We start from the raw sequence: 18,926 nt of genomic DNA on the forward strand, positions 1-18,926 counted from the left end.
GCATGAAAGTTTAAACCGGGAGGTTTTGGTGAGCCGAGATCGAGCCATTGCACTCCAGCCTGGGCAACAAGAGTGAAACTCCGTCTCAAAAAAAAAAAAAAAAAAAAAAGATCCCACTACCCAATAATATACACAACTTATTGAGCAGATTCTTATGTATTTCTAATATAATGTGAAAAGTCACATTTCTAATGCTTCCATGCTAGGCCAATGAAGAAGGCAGGTTTTGTCATAGCCACCCAAAATAAATGAAGTAGCTGGATACTGATGTAAACCTTAACTGTAGCTTAGCTTGCCACTGCAAGCTAGTTTAGTCTCAAAACATAACCAGTATCTTCCAAAAGACAGGACATATAGTTGTATACACCTTTATTATCCATTTATGCTCACAAATAGAGAACCAAGTCAGGAAATTAAATAACTTTTAGTAAAGAGCAAGAAACATTATGAAATATTTGGAGTATGCCATCATTGCCATTCTCTGCCCTTTGTATACCATTTCTAGTACGTGGTACCTTCAGGTTTCTTTCCTCCTTTTCTTAAGGTTTCTTTTCTCCATCTGACCTTGACCTAAAAGACACTATCTAACCTCTCTGTAGCCAAACCTGCATCCAGGGAAAGAGCTACTAATTATCTCATATACACCGAGGCCCACATGACTGGTATAGATGGAGTACTGTTCTGCCAGGATATTTCTGTTTCAACAGAAAGTTGACGTGTTTGGGTTATAATTGTGAAATTTCTAGTGCCTACTAATAGGAGCTGTCTACTTTACATACTCCTATGATGAGCTTTCCATTATCTAGAAATAATTTGCTAACAACAAGTTGTATCATTTGAAATCAGACCCCAGACTCAACAGCTTTAGAACCTAATTAAGAAAACATAATTTGTATGAATCTTCTGTTTTTGAAATTATGCTTTTCCTTATCAGAGCTAGGTAATATAGATTGAAAACGTTTCACGTTTAGTTCTTTATCACTACCCTGGCATATATCATAACTGATGCAACTAAATTATAAATAAGCAAGAAAATCACATGGCTAAACGTATTTTAAACGATATATACAATATAGAACAATATTCATCATCTTCTGGAGAGCACATATAAAGTTTCTGGCTTAAATAATTTCCCCAGCTGTATCGACATAGGCTACATGAGTAAAATACTGAAATATATTTAAGCCTATTACTAGACATATATGCTTTTATAGAATAAGTAAACTGTGGCAGTTACCAGATTAACAAAACATATTTGTCATTGGCATTACTATTGTATTTAAAGAATTTAAATTGTAAACAATTCTATTTTGACAGATATTAGGGTATAATGATGTAATGTTAAGACATTTGAAAATGTTTCTATATTTGGGTCCAGCTCAAAAAAACTAATTTTCTCATAGTCTTCATTTTTTTATTAGCTTTGCCTAAATATCATGTTTTTTTTATTGCAGTGATTCTCTTTCTGAAAGTTTAAAAATACTTTGCAAATTTATAATCTCATCTTCTCTTTCCTCAACTCTCACTGTGCAGGGCCCTGTGTTTTTCCTTGAAGACGGGAAATCTGCTATCTCCTTGAATGATGCTTTGATGTGGGCAAAGGTGAATCCATTCTCACCTTTAGGGACTGGAATACGACTCAATCCATTCTGATAGAAGATTTTTGTCCATGCTTGATTTTTTTTTTAAAGAAAAACTTTCATGGGTTAGTATTACCTTAATCTTTGTTGCTCAAGTGCCAGAGGTTGGGAGAAGGATTGCAGATTGGGAGAGGTGGGAAATAGCAGTGAAATTTATTCATTAACTTCAAAATATGTGTGTGTATATATATATAAAATTTAAAGGAAAAATAGGTGCCTCCTTTATAAACAGTAATAGCTACGTTTGGGAAGGAGGAATCATTTAAATTATAAAGGACTGAATAATCTAAAAAGCATATAAAAGTTTCACACAGCATAAAAGATACCAAAATATCATATGGTTGAAATATTGAAACATATTAAATTGTGCAACACCTAGAATAGTGCTAGACATACAGTAAGTACTTAATGGATATTTGAATGATTGAATATCTTGAAATGTTGAAATGTAAGGTGTGCACAGTGATCTTCAACTTAACAAACACTTACGTTCTCCTTTATAAAATGCATAGTAAACCACTAACGTTAGCTGTTTTAATAAAAGTTTTCAGTTATAAGTTTAGTAAATATTAATAAATGGATACACATTCAAAATACTTTAAAAAAAAAGAAAATGTTACCAGTTTTTTTATCTGAAGTTTAACTGTCCCATTGTAAAGGTGTAAGTTATATAGGCATGAAAAAAATTGGCGGGTAAAAATCACAAAATGCAGTCGAATATGTATGAAAGCTTGCATTAGGTGATAAAGTGACTATTTTAAGAGATTCAGCATGCATGGATATTAGTTTTGATTAATGTGTATAATAATTTATACAGTATACTCTAGTCAATTTATGTTAACTTTATTTAAAACACAATTTATTTGGCCGGGCACGGTGGCTCACACCTGTAATCCCAGCACTTTGGGAGGCCAAGGCAGGTGGATCACCTGAGGTCAGGAGTTCATGACCAGCCTGGCCAGCATGGTAAAACCCTGTCTCCACTGAAAATACAAAAATTAGCCAGGCATGGTGGCGGGCACCTGTAATCCCAGTTACTTGGGAAGCTGAGGCAGGAGAATCCCTTGAACCTGGGAGGCAGAGGTTCCAGTGAGCCAAGATCGCACCACTGCACTCCAGCCTGGGCAACAAAGAGCGAAACTCTGCCTCAAAAAACAAACAAACAAAAACCACAATTGATTTGATGAAAATTAGTTTTAAGTAAATGTTTGTAAATAGATATTGGTTGAATTTTTGGATATATTATGTTGATTTAACTTTTAAAATGTTTTTTAAAAGTGTGAAGCTATGAAAAGCCTGATAATGTGACTACAGATATTTCAGTTGGACTAGAATTCTGACTTTGAAACTTATTAAATTAATGCATACTGGAAGTACTTTGATACTCAAGTTGTTTCACAAGATTTATAATATAGATGTTTTTGTTTGATGAAAGAATAATCTCATATAACTAGAATACTTGTGGCTTTTATTATCTTTAAACTTGTTGCATTTAAAATATTTTTAAAACCTTCTTAACAAAACTTCTTAAAACTGGAAAAAATATATATTATGTATCTATGTATCATATTTATCACATGACCACTTTTGATTCCTTAAAAAGACATTACAGGCTTAAATTCCATTTTATTTAAAAAAAAAAAAATTGCCTGTAATCCCAGCACTTCGGGAGGCCGAGATGGGCAGATCTTGAGGTCGGTAGATGGAGACCATCCTGGCCAACATGGTGAAACCCCGTCTCTACTAAAAATACAAAAATTAGCTGGGTGTGGTGGCATGTACCTGTCGTCCCAGCTACCCAGGAAGCTAAGGCAGGAGAATCGCTTGAATCCAGGAGGCGGAGGTTGCAGTGGGCTGAGATCGCACTACTGCACTCCAGCCTGGGCGACAGAGCAAGACCACCATCTCCAAAAATTATATATATAAAAATAATTAATATTATGGAAGAGAATATACACAACTCAGAGATGCAATGGATCATATAAAAAGAGTACCTGAGATGTATTTTTTTAAACTCTTAGAGATATCTGTAACTCAAATTTTTCTTAGGTGAGGAGGATTATTAACTGGCACATATGTACTAAAAACCCCTCACTTGAAAATGGCAGTCTCAATCCTACTGTCATTCTTTTTATTTTAAAATAAATAAATAAGCCTATCTTTTTGTGCTTACATACTTAAAAGGATATCATTAAGTATATAAACAATCATTACTTCTGTATTTTTAATGAATGCAGGAAAATAATATTTTTATGTATAAAAGATGAAGAAAAAATTTTGCAAGTCTTTAAGCACATAAATACAACAGAATAGCCACCCAATTTCTGTCTGAAATCTAAATTGGATGGATTTGACCATCATTCTATTATCTTTGATTTCTACAATGTCTATATCTTATTACCTCTATTAATTTTTCATAGAATTATAAATGTCATTTGACTATGTCAATCTGTATATATTGTACCTTAATATGAAAAACAAATTTTTTAATTCATAAAAGTATTTTTATTAGATTTCATATGCATGAAACCCAAGCAAATTATATGAATTTATTTTACTATTTGAAAATGTTCATATTACCAATAATGTGGACAAATTACTTTGCAGGTTTAAATATGCCTCTGTAAAGGAAGAGTCTCATTAGACAATGATTTTTAAAGCATTGGAAAAATATTTTGCCTGTAAAAGTTAGTAACTAGGTGGTTCACAAAATTACAACATCAAAATAGTTACATCTTGTGAAAATATATGATTTTTATGTCAATCAAGACAAATGAAATATATATGTATGTGTATATATATACATGTATATATGAAATATATATATGTGCGTGTGTGTGTGTGTATATATATATATATATATATTTCTATGAAATTGTCCAGATGTGTTCAGGAACATGATTGCATTAGAGCAATGACTGTATTTTGTTGTCCTTATAACATTTATATTATTTCAGTTTTAAGTCAAAAGGTATTCTAAATATAATAAAAGCCTCACAAATTATTTGTAAAATTTAGTAGTTCATATTTAGTATATCAGTAATATAGAAGACATCTTTATAGTCAACTCTTAATTAATGCTTATTGTACCAAATCTTTGAGATATTTGTACATAAATGAAATATGTACTTTCATGCTAAAATATATCATGACTGTGCTATAATTTGGCATGTCATTATCTAGATTTATATGTATGTACGTATTTCAGGTCCTTTAAATTTTAATAAATATTACAGTTAAATCCTGATGTGACATAGTTACCGGCTGAGTAGTTGTTTCTTTCCCCAGACACCTTTGAAAGACAAGTGTTTCTCCATAAATGCTTGGATCAGAGTCATCAGAGGTGTGAAAGGGCTAAGCTGTCCAACTGAGTTGTTACCCTACTCAGTAACCTACGAAAATCACTTCATTGAATTGTTCCAGAGGCTGATTCTTCACTATAGAAACACTGACTACAGTATACCCCAAAATTACTATAAAAATGGAGAAAGTGCTTACTCATTAATACAAATGCTATGTCATAGTAGCTTCTATTCCCATAAGCTACTCGGGAGGCTGAGGCAGGAGAATAGCGTGAACCCGGGAGGCGGAGCTTGCAGTGAGCTGAGATTGCGCCACTGCACTCCAGCCTGGGCAACAGAGCAAGACTAGGTCTCAAAAACCAAAAATAAAAACAAAACAAAACAGAAAAGAAAATGTTTTATTCCTATAGCAGCTGCTATAGCTCCTAGAAAATTTCATTGCTTCCTTCTGTCAAAGATTCTTTTTGAAGTAAATGGTCTAAGATATGCCTGTAGTGTTGGCTTCTGTTGCACAATTCATCCTCAAGAAACTCTTGAGGTTACCCACTTTGACCATCCTGTATCTTCATTTACATAATCACTATGTAATGAAGCCTACAGACTATTTCCTATTTTCCAGTCTCTATAGGTCCCTCAGGATTCTTGGGAACTTACCACAGTCGGGCCATGAGTGATGAGCTCTTTCAGGAGATTGAACACAGCACCAAGAGGACAAAGAAACTTACTATTTGACTCTACCCAAAATTAATCCTCTTCTCTGGATCTTTTTCATGGCTGAGCTTCAGAGACTTGTTTCTCAAACCTTTTCCAAAGGAAGTATATAGGTTAAAAGTTATTCTCATAATTTTGTACTTTAGATTGTCCCATGAGAATGCAAGACAACAGATACATTACTTATAGCTGATTAAGATATGCATTTGACCTAGATCTCTTACCTCAGATAAAACTGGATTTTGAACACATTCCCAGTAAGTTATCTGTATTATCCGGGCTTTATTAGTCTTCTTAAATATTATCTCTCTAAAAATGCAAAATTTAACAAGGAAGTCTCTGGAGGTAGAATTGCTAATAAAACAGTCTGAACTTTCAAAAATGCAGAAAATCTGGTAAGTTTAACTGAAAATTGACATTAGTAATATTCATCTTGGGAGTCAAATGAGACTATTAATGAGCTAGTATCAAACATAAATAATACCAGTTGAAAATTTTCCACATATAAAATATAAAATTACCATGTATATATAAAAGATTATTAATTTTTCAGGACATCAGTCTGCTTTTGTTTCCCTTCAGTTAAAATATGGGGCATAGCAGCAACCAGTGGGAACTTTTAAATTGAACTAAATGTATTGCTAAACACCGAATCAAATTCCAAGAAAAGGATGATTTTCTTTCCCCACAACTTGTTTTCAATAGAAGGGACACCTGTTTTTTTTTAATGGTTTAAGTTCAGGCTGTTCTTAGAGATGATCAAGATGTTCTATGGGCCAAAGTATAATAATCATTCAGAACACGATTTAATTAATGAATGTGATGTGTAACTATATAATAGGCAAAGCAGTAACCTTTAATTTCTAATAAGGAAAACATATGAAAAAGTAGATTCACCATTCCTACAAAATTATGAGAAAGAACTCTTTATTCATCATGGTGAATTATGTTTATACCTTTAAAATTATTTTTGCTCATTCTGTACTAATTTATTTAATTTTGTATTTTCAACAATGCCTGGCATAGGAGTTTAATAAACAAATTGAATGGAAAAGAAATGTTCTTTAACACAATTATGGAAAAGACACCACTCTATTTATTATTGAAATACATCCAATACTAGGTGATTCTGTTTCTTTATTATGGCTAGAGATGGTGGCATCACTTCTTCAAAGCCATTTGACAGGTGCTTTTCAAGGTTTCTTGTCCATGTTTCTGATAGGTTTCATAGCAGAGTAATAAGAATGTTGTCCAGCTTGCTTCACATGTATTTCTCTATGTGAACTGCCACCACTACCTATATTTGCTGGGACATTTAAATAAGCAAAATTAAAATCAATTCATGGTTACTAAATATTCATACAAGCATCAACATGTCTAATGTATCAAATATATGCAGAATGATTGGCAAGAGGTCAAGCACAGTTAATCTAAATGCCTGGTAAACAAGAATATTTAAATCACGCATTATAGTACTCATGGATTAAAAAAAGTCTGAATGTCAGCCACTTCCAAAAGTCATCAGCCTAAAAATCTCCAGGGCTTATTTTGGTGCATCTGATACTGAATATGACCCAACTATTCTTAGATATTGCTTCAGAAAGCAGCTGAGGCAACAGTAGCACAATTTTATACTTAGATTTGACAAACGTCCATGATTCATAATACAGTTTATGGAGCTCTGATTACACTGAGGCATTCCAGCTAGCCACCCAGACTCTGTAGGTCACTCAGTTCTAATGGGAGGGGCCAGTGGCAACTAAGACATCTATATTCCATTGGCCCATAATTTTGCTAGATACTAAATTTTGGTAAACAAGTAGAGGAACTTGAGTGTTATAAAAAGAAAAAAGCAAAGGTAACAACCTAACTTACAATTAATTTTGGCCCCCCTGTTTGATAATTAGAAGATTTTCAGGTGAACAGCCTGTGATTTCAGTGCCATTATATGAAATCTTAGATGGTAAAACAGAGTTACGTTCCTACAGTCTAGTGTTTTTGCTTCTCCTCCTTCCATTAACTATCAAACTATGGTAGCAGACCTGAACTATTTACTCTACTCTCTTATCAGAAACTGAAATGAAGTCCTTTGAACAAATTTAGAAAAAATTATTTAACACTTAATAGTTCTCATCCATATAATTACCAAAGCTGAATCCACATCATTCATTAATTTACTATGTGCCTAGATTAAGAGAATCCAAGTATATTATCTGGAACAGGATTGAGACAAGTAAAAAAAAAATAAATGTATGTTCACCTTCCCATCCTGATCTACCTTGTCCAATGAAGGCTTCCATAAACCCATCTCTTTTTCCAAAGAGAGCAAGACTGTTGAGATGAAAGCGAATCATAAAAGAGCATCCAGAGAATCATAAAAAAGAGCAGTAGAGAATAAAGTGGGAGGAGTTATTTATGGCCACTTATACATTATTAAAATTGTAAAAGCAAAAATTCATTTTACTTGGAATCCTGATCTGAAGTAACGATACCATGTAGTTTTTCTAAAAACTCATATGTGAACCTTGAAGATTTTCAAAAAAGATAACAAAAATGAGAAATACTCTTTAGCAATTCAAATATCAGCAGGCATCAGTTTTTGTCTCTGGCCTATTTGCATCTCTTTCTTATACTGGAAGGAAGCCGTGCTGTGACTCATTACTACTCTTTTCTACCTTTTCACTGCAGGTCCCAAAGCAGGTGACCCTGCTCTTTCCCTTTCCCAGTGAAATTCAGTTAATCATAAGGGGAACGAGGCAAGCAAGTTAAACACAAAAACAAAACTTACCTGCAGTTTCCTTTCCATACCTCCTGATCCCCTCCTCCTATGCTCACCCTACCACTGTGGCTTCACCTCCCTCCCTGCTGGAACTTTCACCACAAATGTCACCAACAGAAGAAGGTTGAGGCAGGCTGAAGGAGAGGATATATTCCTAGAATCTAAAGGTGGAACTATGGATGCATTTTATTCATGGAAACATTGTTATCCACTTCCGTTGGATTCTATTATGTTTACTATGCCTCAGGTGGATGAAGAGTTAAAGGGATTTTGATGGGCTGGCCTGATGTTTGGACATTAAAAAGTGTGCTATGAGGAACACTAGTTCTACAAGGCCACCAAACAAAGCAAAACCAAATAGTGATGTGTGATCAAATAGAGTTTGGAAAACACTTCATTCTGCTTCTCTCCCCTTTAATATTTACAATGCATATTAGCATATTAAAGGTTCTGAGAAATCATAAGTTTTTTTTTTGTTTTTTTAAAAAAAGGAACATTGGCACTGCTCTCAAAGACTCTATGTATACGAATAACTTTTATCCCCGGCGAAATCCCTCAACACGTCAGGAAACATAATCTGTAGCAGAAGTCCACACACATTTTCTGTAAAGGGCTGGAGAGTAAATATTTTAGGCTTTGTGGTAGGGTTGCCAGATAAAATATAGGACACCTAGTTAAATTTGAATTTCAGATAAATAATGAATAATTTTTAGTAAAAGCGTGTCCTAAATATGTCCTCAGAGGTATTTGTTGCATTGCCCTGTGTTTTTGTTTGCTAAATCTGGCAACTCAACTTTCTAGACTAGACAGTCACCTTGGCAACTACTCAACCCAACTGTTGAAGGGTCAAAGCAGCCGTAAGCAAGGCATAAAATGAGCAGGAGTGGCTCTGTTCCCTGTTATTTATGAGCACGGGAACTTGAATTTCATAGCATTTTTATGTGTCAGGAATTACTATTTTTCTTTTGATTTTTTTTTTTAACCATGAAATCCTAGCAGTTTGGGAGGCCAAGGAGGGTGGACTGCCTGAGCTCAGGAGTTCAAGACCAGCCTGGGCAACACGGTGAAACCCCATCTCTACTAAAATACAAAAAATTAGCCAGGCGTGGCACCGTGCGTTGTAGTCCCAGCTACTCAGGAGGCTGAGTCAGGAGAATCGCTTGAACCCAGGAGGTGGAAGTTGCAGTGAGCCGAGATCGCACCACTGCACTCCAGCCTGGGTGACAGAGTGAGACTCCGTCTCCAAAAAAGAAAAAAAGTAAAAACTATTTTTAACTTGTGAACTATACAAAAACAGGCAACAGGCTGAATTTGGACCATGGGCTACAGTTTCCTGTAGTATAAATGCTTTTTGAATTAACAGGGTTTAATCAAGTGACTTCTTGTAATACAACTGATTGAGAATTCTTAGTATGCAAGTATCTATATCTGTCTCAGGACTGACTGACTCATCCTCTGACTACTGAAGAACTGAGCTTTGAACTCTAATGAGCCTGACGTGTTTCCAACTCACCTATTTAAGCATAAATCAGAACTCAGTGGATCTGATTGTAGCAGGCTAGGGAGGGGGCAGCGACTTAGCAGACGACATGTTCCCTTCACTTATCATAAAGAACTGCATACCAGTGTAATTGACAGTGTAGGACTGAATGTTGACCTATACCAACATTTTAACTATTTAACCGTTTTTTAAAACTTTAATTGAAGAAAGTCAAGCAAAAAAAAAATCAATTTTAAGAAGCAAAGAGTTAAAACTTACGTAAAACAGGGACAACTCTTCCTCTTTTAACTTTTAAATTATATCTGCGCCCAGAGGCTTGGGCAGGAAGGTGATTGAGAGTAACTTCTCCCACTGTTGGTTTCACATCAAACCATTCTATAAAATATGAACACAAAAGTTATTTCTTAAAAAGCCATAATGGCCATTGTCAAAATAAGATGCCATAATTTAAAAATTAAGTAAATTATTTAAATTTCTGTTTATCATATTCCTGAGTAGTGTGAATACCTAGGTTAATAGTCCCTCCCCACATTGCTCACAATATATTTAATACACAAAATAGTTACTTTAAAGGTAATATATTTATGTTCCTGTTAGTCTTTGGTAAGTTTTTATTCAATTATAATGTATATACAAAAAGGTAAACAAACAGTAAGTGTAATTCACTCCAATGAATTTGTGAGTGAATACACTTAGGGTACCATCATCCAGATCAAGAAATGATGTGTTACCAGTACCCCAAAGCCCCCTCATGTCTTTCCAAGACAGTATTCTAAAAGGAAAATGCTATCCTGACTTCTATCATTATAGGTTAGTTTTATGTATTTTTATATTTGATAAAATCATACAGTATCTTTCATTTTGCACATATCTTGTACTATAAAAATTGTGAATTAAAATTATTTCCATGTTTCCCATATTTCTTTTTAACTAATCCTGTAAACTGAAATACTTGAGCAATTTCCTTGTGCTTCTAAAGATCACTTCCTCCTCTGCAACTCATCCTTCACTGAGGCTTGAAGAAGTTGCTAAGTTAATTCCTACTCACCAGTCATGCTCTGTCAACACTAAACACAACTCTGGCCAGTAACACTGCCAGAACTATAGTTATCACAATTAATTACTTTGGCCACAAATGAGAAATGTTTAAAATCAGCAGTCTCAGGAATCAAGACTGGAAAAAGAGCACTGCTCAAGAATTTGAAGGGTTTAGATGATCTGTAGCTAAAGAAAAAATGTGTTCAAAAGACAACAGAGATACAGGTTAGTTTTCTACAAAGATAGACTTTTAAACAGAAAAGTCAATGATGCCTGATTTGTGGTGTTAAAATATAACTGGACAGAACTGAAATGCTAGACAACAAAAGAACTGAAAGGAGGTGAAGGGGTGGCAGCGAGGGATCAGTGTCATAGTGTTCTAAGGTCCTTGCAGTTTCAGGAAGAGAGTAAAGATTAATTTTAGACTAAGATAAATATGCATGCTAAAATGTATAGATTAGCACTAAAAAGAGTAGAGATTTAAAATGTTCAAAATTAGTGGGAAAAAAAAATCTTCGGAAAAAAACTTAGTCCAAAAGAAGAAAAGATAGGTAAGATGAAAAGAAGAAACAGAAAAAGAGAAAAAAAAAACTCAAAATAGTATGTTAGATATGAATACATATAACAACGGGCAGTATTAATAAATTCATAACAATAAATCACTGTAAATGAAATAGAAACAATACTTCATAGAAGAACAAATTTTAGGACTTTACAAAGTATCAACACTAATTATAAAGCAATAATAATTAAGACAAGATGCTGAAGTGACACACATGTAGACAAACTGGAACAGAAGGTTCAGAAACAGACCCATACATACATGCAAACTGAAACATGAGAGGGCATTACAAATAAGTGGGAAAAGAACAGACTACTCAAAACATGCAGCTGAGGCAATTGGTTCTTCATGTGGATTGCAGATGAAGTAACAGTGTAGCAGGACAAGCCGCAGACAAAACCCCTCAGACACCAAGTTAAAGAAGGAAGCAGTTTATTCGTCCGGGAGCTTCAGCAAGACCCCTGTCTCAAGAGCTGAGCTCTCTGAGTGAGCAATTCCTGTCCCTTTTAAGGGCTCACAACTCTAAGGGGGTGCACGTGAGAGGGTCCTGATGGATTGAGCAAACAGCGGGTACGTGACTGGGGGCTGCATGCACCGGTAATTAGAATGGAACAGAACAGGACAGGGGATCTTCACAGTGCTTTTCTTTACAATGTCTATAATCTACAGATAACACAACCGATTAGGTCAGGGGTCGACCTTTAACTACCAGGCCCAGGGCGCGGCACTGGGCTGTCTGCCTGTGGATTTCATTTCTGCCTTTTAGTTTTTACTTCTTCTTTCTTTGGAGGCAAAATTGGGCATAAGACGATATGGGGGGTGGTCTCCTCCCTTAACAGATTACAGGTTTTCACTTTAATCAATTTAAACCTTAAAAGGTTTCACTTTAATCAATTTAAATATAGGAGGATATATTTATAATCTCATTATGGGAACAGTGTTAACTATGAAGCTTGTATTTGATTTTCATTCCTGCCATAACAAATTACCACAAATATCATGACTTAAAACAGCCATTTTTATCTCATGGTACAGAAGTCTGTGTCCTCTATTTAGAGTCTCACGAGGCTGAAAGCAAGGTATTGGCAGGGCTGCATTCCTTTCTGGAAGTTCTGGGGATGAATCTTCTCCCAGGCTCACTCAGCTCTTTGGCAGAATGCACTTTCTTATGTTTGCAGGACTAAGGCCCCTGTTTATTGCCTGGCTGTCAGCCCAAGGTAATTCTTTGCTCCTGGAAGCTGCACCACATACCTTCTCATGCTTTCCATGTTGTCCCTTGTAGCAATAGCAGGTTGAGAGCCTATCACACTCCAGATCTCTTACTTCTCCTTCTGCTACATGTGTCTTGATTCCAGTTGAAGAAAGATCTCTGCTTCTAAGGGTTTGTGTGATTAGATCAGGTCTGCCTGAATAAGCCAGCATACACACCCTATCTTGGGGTCCATAACTTTACATCTGCAAAGTCTCTTTGCCATGTAAAGTATCATATTCACAGGTTTCAGGGATTAGGACATGGATAGCAGGGGGGCTCATTCTGCCTACTACAGAGTTTCATAAAATCAACTAAACTTAAAAATATATATGAGTGAAATAAAAAATAATATTTAAATAGTATGTGTAGGTAAATGAAATAAAGAATAATATATAAATAGTATGTATAGATTTTTTTTTTTTTTGAGACAGAGTCTCACTTTATCGCCCAGGCTGGAGTGCAGTGGCACAATCTCGGCTCACTGCAACCTAAGCCTCCTGGGTTCAAGCCATTCTCCTGCTTCAGCCTCCCCAGTAGCTGGGATTACAGGCACATGCCACCATGCCCAGCTAATTTTTGTGTTTTTAGTAGAGACGGGATTTCACCATGTTGGTCAGGCTGGTCTCAAACTTTTGACCTCGTGATCCGCCTGCCTTGGCCTCCCAAAGTGCTGGGATTACAGGCGTGAGCCACCGCGCCCGGCCTAGATTTTTAAGTCAAGGAAATTATAAACAAAGGCAGCAGGATGATAGTTACTCTTGGAAGGGAATGTGGAGAATGCAGTCCGAGGACACAAAGGGGAAGGTAAAGGGATTAGTAATGTTCTATTTCTTAACCTGTGTAGGGATATACAAAATGTGTTTTCATCGTTAGTCATCTTCTTTAAATTGTACATATACATTATATACGTGCATGTGTGATAAATATCACAGCAAAATTTTAATGTTTAAAAACATGCAAAATGTTTCAAGATAAAACTCTTCTCATTAATAACCTGAATCATGTCTTTATTCATGAATTTATGAGTAAAGCCAGAGATGAGAAAAATCAAGGAAGAGAAAACAAAATATAAGAGATGGAAGAATGGACAAGAGTAAGGAAGGACAAAACCTAAAATATCCATCTCACAATTTTAGGAGATGTTAAAATTGGTGCTTTCCTCTCTGGCTAGAAACCAGAGAGAAAATGGTTTTCTTCAGAAAAAGTTCACAGGGGAGAGAAATCCTAATGACCTACATCTGCCTCTTTTCCCGAATGTTTGGGTGCCACAGAAATGATGCGGTCTCTAGATGTCTGGAATCAAGTGAAATAAAATTTCAATACATGAGTGGTATCCTGAGTAAACTGCCAGAAAAACAAACAAAAACATGTAGAGTGAAAGTTCAATTACTCTGCAACCTGCCCGTGACTCTGGCAAATGCAGATGGCAAATGCTTTGTTTGGGTACTTAGAGAATGATTTCAGTGATACGTCTGGAAAGTTGCCATGATTGCCCCAATCTGCTCTACCATCTACATCCGAACAAGCCTACTATGGAAAGGATAACATTGTCCACACTGTAGAAAGCATCCACAGTGAATCATAGTAATCCAGGCTTTTCCCAAGGGATGAGTGTCCTGCTTAACTCTTAAACTCCTTAGTTACTTGATATATGAACTTGTTTGTGAAAGGTTACAAGAATTTTTCATACACATATACGTTTCTAAAAAGAAGTGTCTGTATACTGTGTTAACTTATGCCTTCACCAAAAAGATTGATTTATAAACCACTCCAATGCTAATAAATCATTTCACTGCTAGCATTAAAGAAGTAATTTCCCTTTAAACCAGTTACAGAAGATAGCAAAATGGGCCAGTGCCGACATTTCTTTCATCTGTGCTCAAGAATAGCCTGATAGAGCTTGGAAGAACTCAGCTGTTTCCAAGGAAAACTTACCTGGATTCAATTTTCTGCCTAATTTTCTTTGCAACATATGTAAAAGGATGAGGAACTCCGCTTTAAGTTCATTGGTCAGCATGTTGGGATTGCTTAGTAATTCTGATAACCTAATGTTATCTTTAATAGACTTCGAAACTGTAGACCTGGAAACCAGGGGTAAACGCATCTGGTAACTATAGTCCGTGAAATTCACAAAGTCATCCTGGATACTTTTAATTCTGGAAATAAAAAATAAAATACTGTTGACAAGCAACATTTTAGCAATGAGTTTTATATTATCAAAAGTTTCACATTAAATTGTGTTACTAGGAAATTACAAAGAACTTACTCTCGATGTGTTAATAAAGTGTAAACCTCTTCTATCAATATTTCAGGCACTCCAGCTTTACAATGAATTGTTCCATGGATTAGTTCTTTAGGTAATTTAAATTTTTTTCTTGCCAGGAACTTTAATAGTAGAAAGAAAATGTTTTTATCATAAGAAATTTTATAAAAATCTCCAAGTACTATGAATTCACTTTAATCTCCCTTTTATTTACCTTTGAAGTAATTTTTGTGTTTAACACGTTAGTTATTAAAAGATAATATTCAGCAGGAAAACCAATCAGTATATATGATGCTAATGGAAATAATTATGCTCAGCTTCATAGGTGACTCATGACATAAACAGTTGGAATTTAATAAACTTTGTAATACACAGGAACAAGCTGCCAACTCAGTATCACACAGTCACACACATACACGTAGAGATCCAGGAAATTAGCATGGCACACTTTAAAACAAACATCTTAACAGTTAAAAGTGTAAATGATTGCTAACGTACCTTCTCCAACTGTGCCCAGTTACCCAACTTGACTTTTAAAGAGGTCCCGTTTTCAAAGGATGATAATTCAAGTTCCCAGGGGTAATATATACAGAATATTTCTGCAATTAGGAAGCCATTTGAAAAGTCTCTGATCCGTGGCAATTAGGAAATGAAATAAAGTGTAGTTAATTATGCAGTTTGTATTATTTTATAATTAATACTAGTCTAATATTCCATACTAAAAGTATCTTGTAAAGTGAGTGTTGTTGGATCGTTGCTCTAAGGAGTACCTACTGTGGAATTTTGCTAAGATTATCTACGTTTCAAAGGTTTTGGTGTTCTTTTGATGAACCCAAACTGTTAATTTGTATTGAATCCGCATTTCAACGAGATCCCCAGGTGATTCATATGCACTTTAAAATTTCAGAGGCATGGTTGTAAGGAATACTGAAGACAAATTAGTAAACTAGTCCCCCGCTTATCTGCAGTTTTGCTTTCTGCAGTTTCAGTTACCTTGGGTCAATCACAGTCGGAAAATATTAAATGGAAAATTCAAGAAATAATTTGTAACTTTTAAATTGTACTCTGTTCTGGGCAGTCTGATGAAACCTCCCTGCCTGCTCTGTGTTGCCTAGGATGTGAGTCCTCCCTTTGTCCAGAGTCTCCACGTTGTAGACATCAGTCACCTTTTAGTCATCAGATCAACTGTACAGTGTGGTGCGCTTGTGTGCAAAGTGCAAGAGCAGTGATGCTGGTGATTCAGATATGCCAGAGAGAAACCATAAAATTATTCCTTTAGGTGAAAAGATGAAAGTTCTTGACTTAATAGAAAGTTGTAAGAATGGTTACAATGGTAGGAATGAATCATATTCCTGAAATATGAAGAAAAAGAAATTCTTGATAGTTTCGCCATCACACCTCAAACTGAAAAACTTTCAGCCACAGTGTGATAAGTGCTTAGTTAAGATTTTTAAAAAGGCATTAAATTTGTGGATGGAAGACATAAACAGAAATGTGTTCTGACAGAGGGTTCTGTAGTATCCACAGTTCCAGGCATCCACTGGGGATCTTGGAACCTATACCTCTCTGATAAGGAGAGACTACTTTAAACCAGAGTTCTGCAAAAGATTCATCGCCTTTTTATAGAATTTAGTTTGCATTCCCAGAGCAAATATTAGCTGCCAGTTACATACAAAGTGCCTACAATTAAGCAGCAACTTTAAAAACTTGTTGGTAACTCTCAAACTAGATGCCATCTCCGACAAAGGGTAAACTGATCCTTAGCAGTATTTTTTTTTTTTTTTTTTTTTTGAGACAGAGTCTTACCCTGCCACCTAGGCTGGAGTGCAGCGGCATAATCTCGACTCACAGCAACCTCCGCCTCCCGGGTTCAAGCATTCTCCTGCCTGCAGCCTCCCCAGTAGCTGGGATTACAGGCACCCGCCACCACACTGGGCTAATTTTTTGTATTTTTTAGTAGAGACGGGGTTTCACCGTGTTGGTCAGGCTGTTACTCAACTCCTGACCTCAGGTGATCCGCCTGCCTCGGCTCCCAAAATGCTGGGATTACAGGCATGAGCAACTGTGCCCGGCCGTCCTTACCAGTATTAATGCCCAATATCACTAAAGAAAAAGCTTTGACTATTTTAATATTTTTGTAGTCACCAAAGCATTCTATATTGTCTACAATTTAATGATTGGTTGATTAATTGAATAAACAAGATGTTTCGTGGTATTTTGTTAAAGCCTTGTTCCCTAATAGTGTTTTCGTGTGTGTGCGTGGGTGGGGGGGTCTTGATTTGAAACATAAGCCAGGCCAGGGTAGGCAATCTGAGGCCTGGCAGGCGGCGGAAAGCAGGCGGGGCGCCCACCGGGGGTGCCTAGGACTGGCTTACTCAAGCACCTGTTGATGTTCCTGGGGAAGAAGCTGAGATCCAGACCCTGAAGCCAACGCAGAACGGAACGAGACAAGCGGGAGCTCTTCGGCGCATGCGGATAGACCAGACACTTCTTAGGCCTCCCTCGGATGGGAGCTGCTAGCTGTGGCGAAAGTGACGGTGACTTGTCTAGGGCTGCCGCAGTCTGTGTCACATACCCTTTTTCCCGGCCGGCGGCAGCCATGGCGCTTTCTGGGTTGCTGCGGCAACAGCAGAAGGCGGGGCTGGGCCTTAAAGCTGGCGGGGCGGCCTCGTGGGGCGGGGCGGAGTCTTATGGGGCGAGACCTCAGCGCCTGCGCAAGCGCTGCAGCAGCCGCCCGTATTTCCGCTTTACTCAGATTTTGGAGCGCGGGGCCGGATATTGAGGGAGGCAAAGCTGTGGTCCCAGTGGTGTGGCTGCGGTCTGGGGAGCGCTTTCAATCTCAGATTTAGTTGGCCTCACTGTTAACCTATTTAGAGCTTTTTTTTTCTTATGTCATCGTTCATAAGTTTTGTATTTTAAATATTGTTGGTTTCTGCCCAGCCAAAGGCCTATTTTCAGTCCTCTAGTTTGAGGAGTGGTGTGAGAAGACTCCAGAGGCCAAGGACAGTTTTTGTTTGGGAATTGGAAGAGATGGGGGAAAAAAATCTTTGAAATGGAAATGAATGTCCACAAAATTTAACATAACTATTTCCTTAATTATTGCATTAAGTATTTGTAAACATTAATATTTGAAAACGATGTGTAGGTTAGATTTTCACAATTAAAATCTCCTAGTAGGCATAATTCCTTCATTAATTCAACAAATATGTATTGAGTCCATATTATGTGCCACGCATTCATCTAGTCACTTGGGATCTATCTGAACACAAAGAAAACAACTGCAAAGTTGGCATAGGCAATTATAAATATGTAAGCTTAATTATTAAAATCCATTAAAAATTTTTACAACCACAATTTTTTTTTTTTTTTTTTTTTTTGCTTGGCAGGGCACAGTGGGTCATGCCTGTAATCCCAGCACTTTGGGTGGTGGAGGCGGGAGGATCGTTTGAGCTCAGGAGTTCAAGACCAGCCTGGGCAACACAAGGTGGAGAGACTTTCGCTACAAAACAAACAAACAAACAAACAAAATAGCTAGGTGTGGTGGTGCACACCTGTACTCTCAAGTACTCCAGATGCTGAGGTGGGAGGATTGCTTGAGCTCAGGAACTTGAGGCTGCAGAGAGCCAGGTGACAGGCCCTGTGGATACATACACATGGTAAAATATGGGATAGATCTTGATAATGATACTATGTAATATTTTTAATGTTTATTCATATACATGCTTATTAATAAAGTAAACCAATGTGTTCTGTATGTGGTTAAAAAAGAAAACCAAAACTGAAGCTATGTAAGTGTTTTCTGTTAGGCTAAAAAAGTTGTAATGAATGATTCATTCATTCTGTAAACCTTTTCTGAGGAACTATCCTGGAGTATGTGC

At 36.5% G+C, this 18,926-nt stretch overlaps 2 protein-coding genes across 16 annotated transcripts in view; one reads left to right on the top strand and one right to left on the bottom strand.

The window, feature by feature from the left end:
- Positions 1–6,703, top strand: part of WDR17 (WD repeat domain 17) — a 118,766-nt gene extending 112,063 nt beyond the window's left edge. For 8 of the 14 annotated variants that reach the window (XR_010156756.1, XR_010156757.1, XR_010156754.1 and 5 more), the window contains 2 exons: positions 1,534–1,705; positions 5,562–6,703. Coding sequence is in view for 6 of the 14 variants with exons in the window: in XM_009448593.5 (XP_009446868.2) it covers positions 1,534–1,653 (120 nt within the window). In the remaining 8 variants the exon portion in view is untranslated. Of the gene's footprint in view, positions 1–1,533; positions 4,888–5,561 lie in introns of those variants that run through there. The other 6 variants (XM_009448593.5, XM_009448595.5, XM_003310574.6 and 3 more) reach the window with 2 other exon arrangements.
- A 1-nt stretch (position 6,704) lies between these two features.
- On the bottom strand, positions 6,705–17,758 carry SPATA4 (spermatogenesis associated 4). Of its 2 annotated transcripts, XM_016950964.3 has the most exons (7): positions 17,432–17,726; positions 15,547–15,676; positions 15,052–15,170; positions 14,721–14,941; positions 10,192–10,308; positions 7,914–7,984; positions 6,727–6,959 (listed from the first exon to the last, which is right to left on the bottom strand). In XM_016950964.3, exons 1-7 carry the CDS (start codon positions 17,647–17,649, stop codon positions 6,951–6,953), a joined length of 885 nt encoding a protein of 294 aa, XP_016806453.1. In that variant the 5' UTR covers positions 17,650–17,726; the 3' UTR covers positions 6,727–6,950. The 2 variants fall into 2 exon arrangements, with proteins under 2 accessions (NP_001008990.1, XP_016806453.1); NM_001008990.1 differs by lacking the exon at positions 7,914–7,984 and having other exon boundaries at positions 6,705–6,959; positions 17,432–17,758.
- Positions 17,759–18,926: the final 1,168 nt, after the last annotated feature.

The sequence above is a fragment of the Pan troglodytes genome, chromosome 3 (genome assembly GCF_028858775.2).
Source record: "Pan troglodytes isolate AG18354 chromosome 3, NHGRI_mPanTro3-v2.0_pri, whole genome shotgun sequence".
NCBI lineage: Eukaryota > Metazoa > Chordata > Mammalia > Primates > Hominidae > Pan > Pan troglodytes.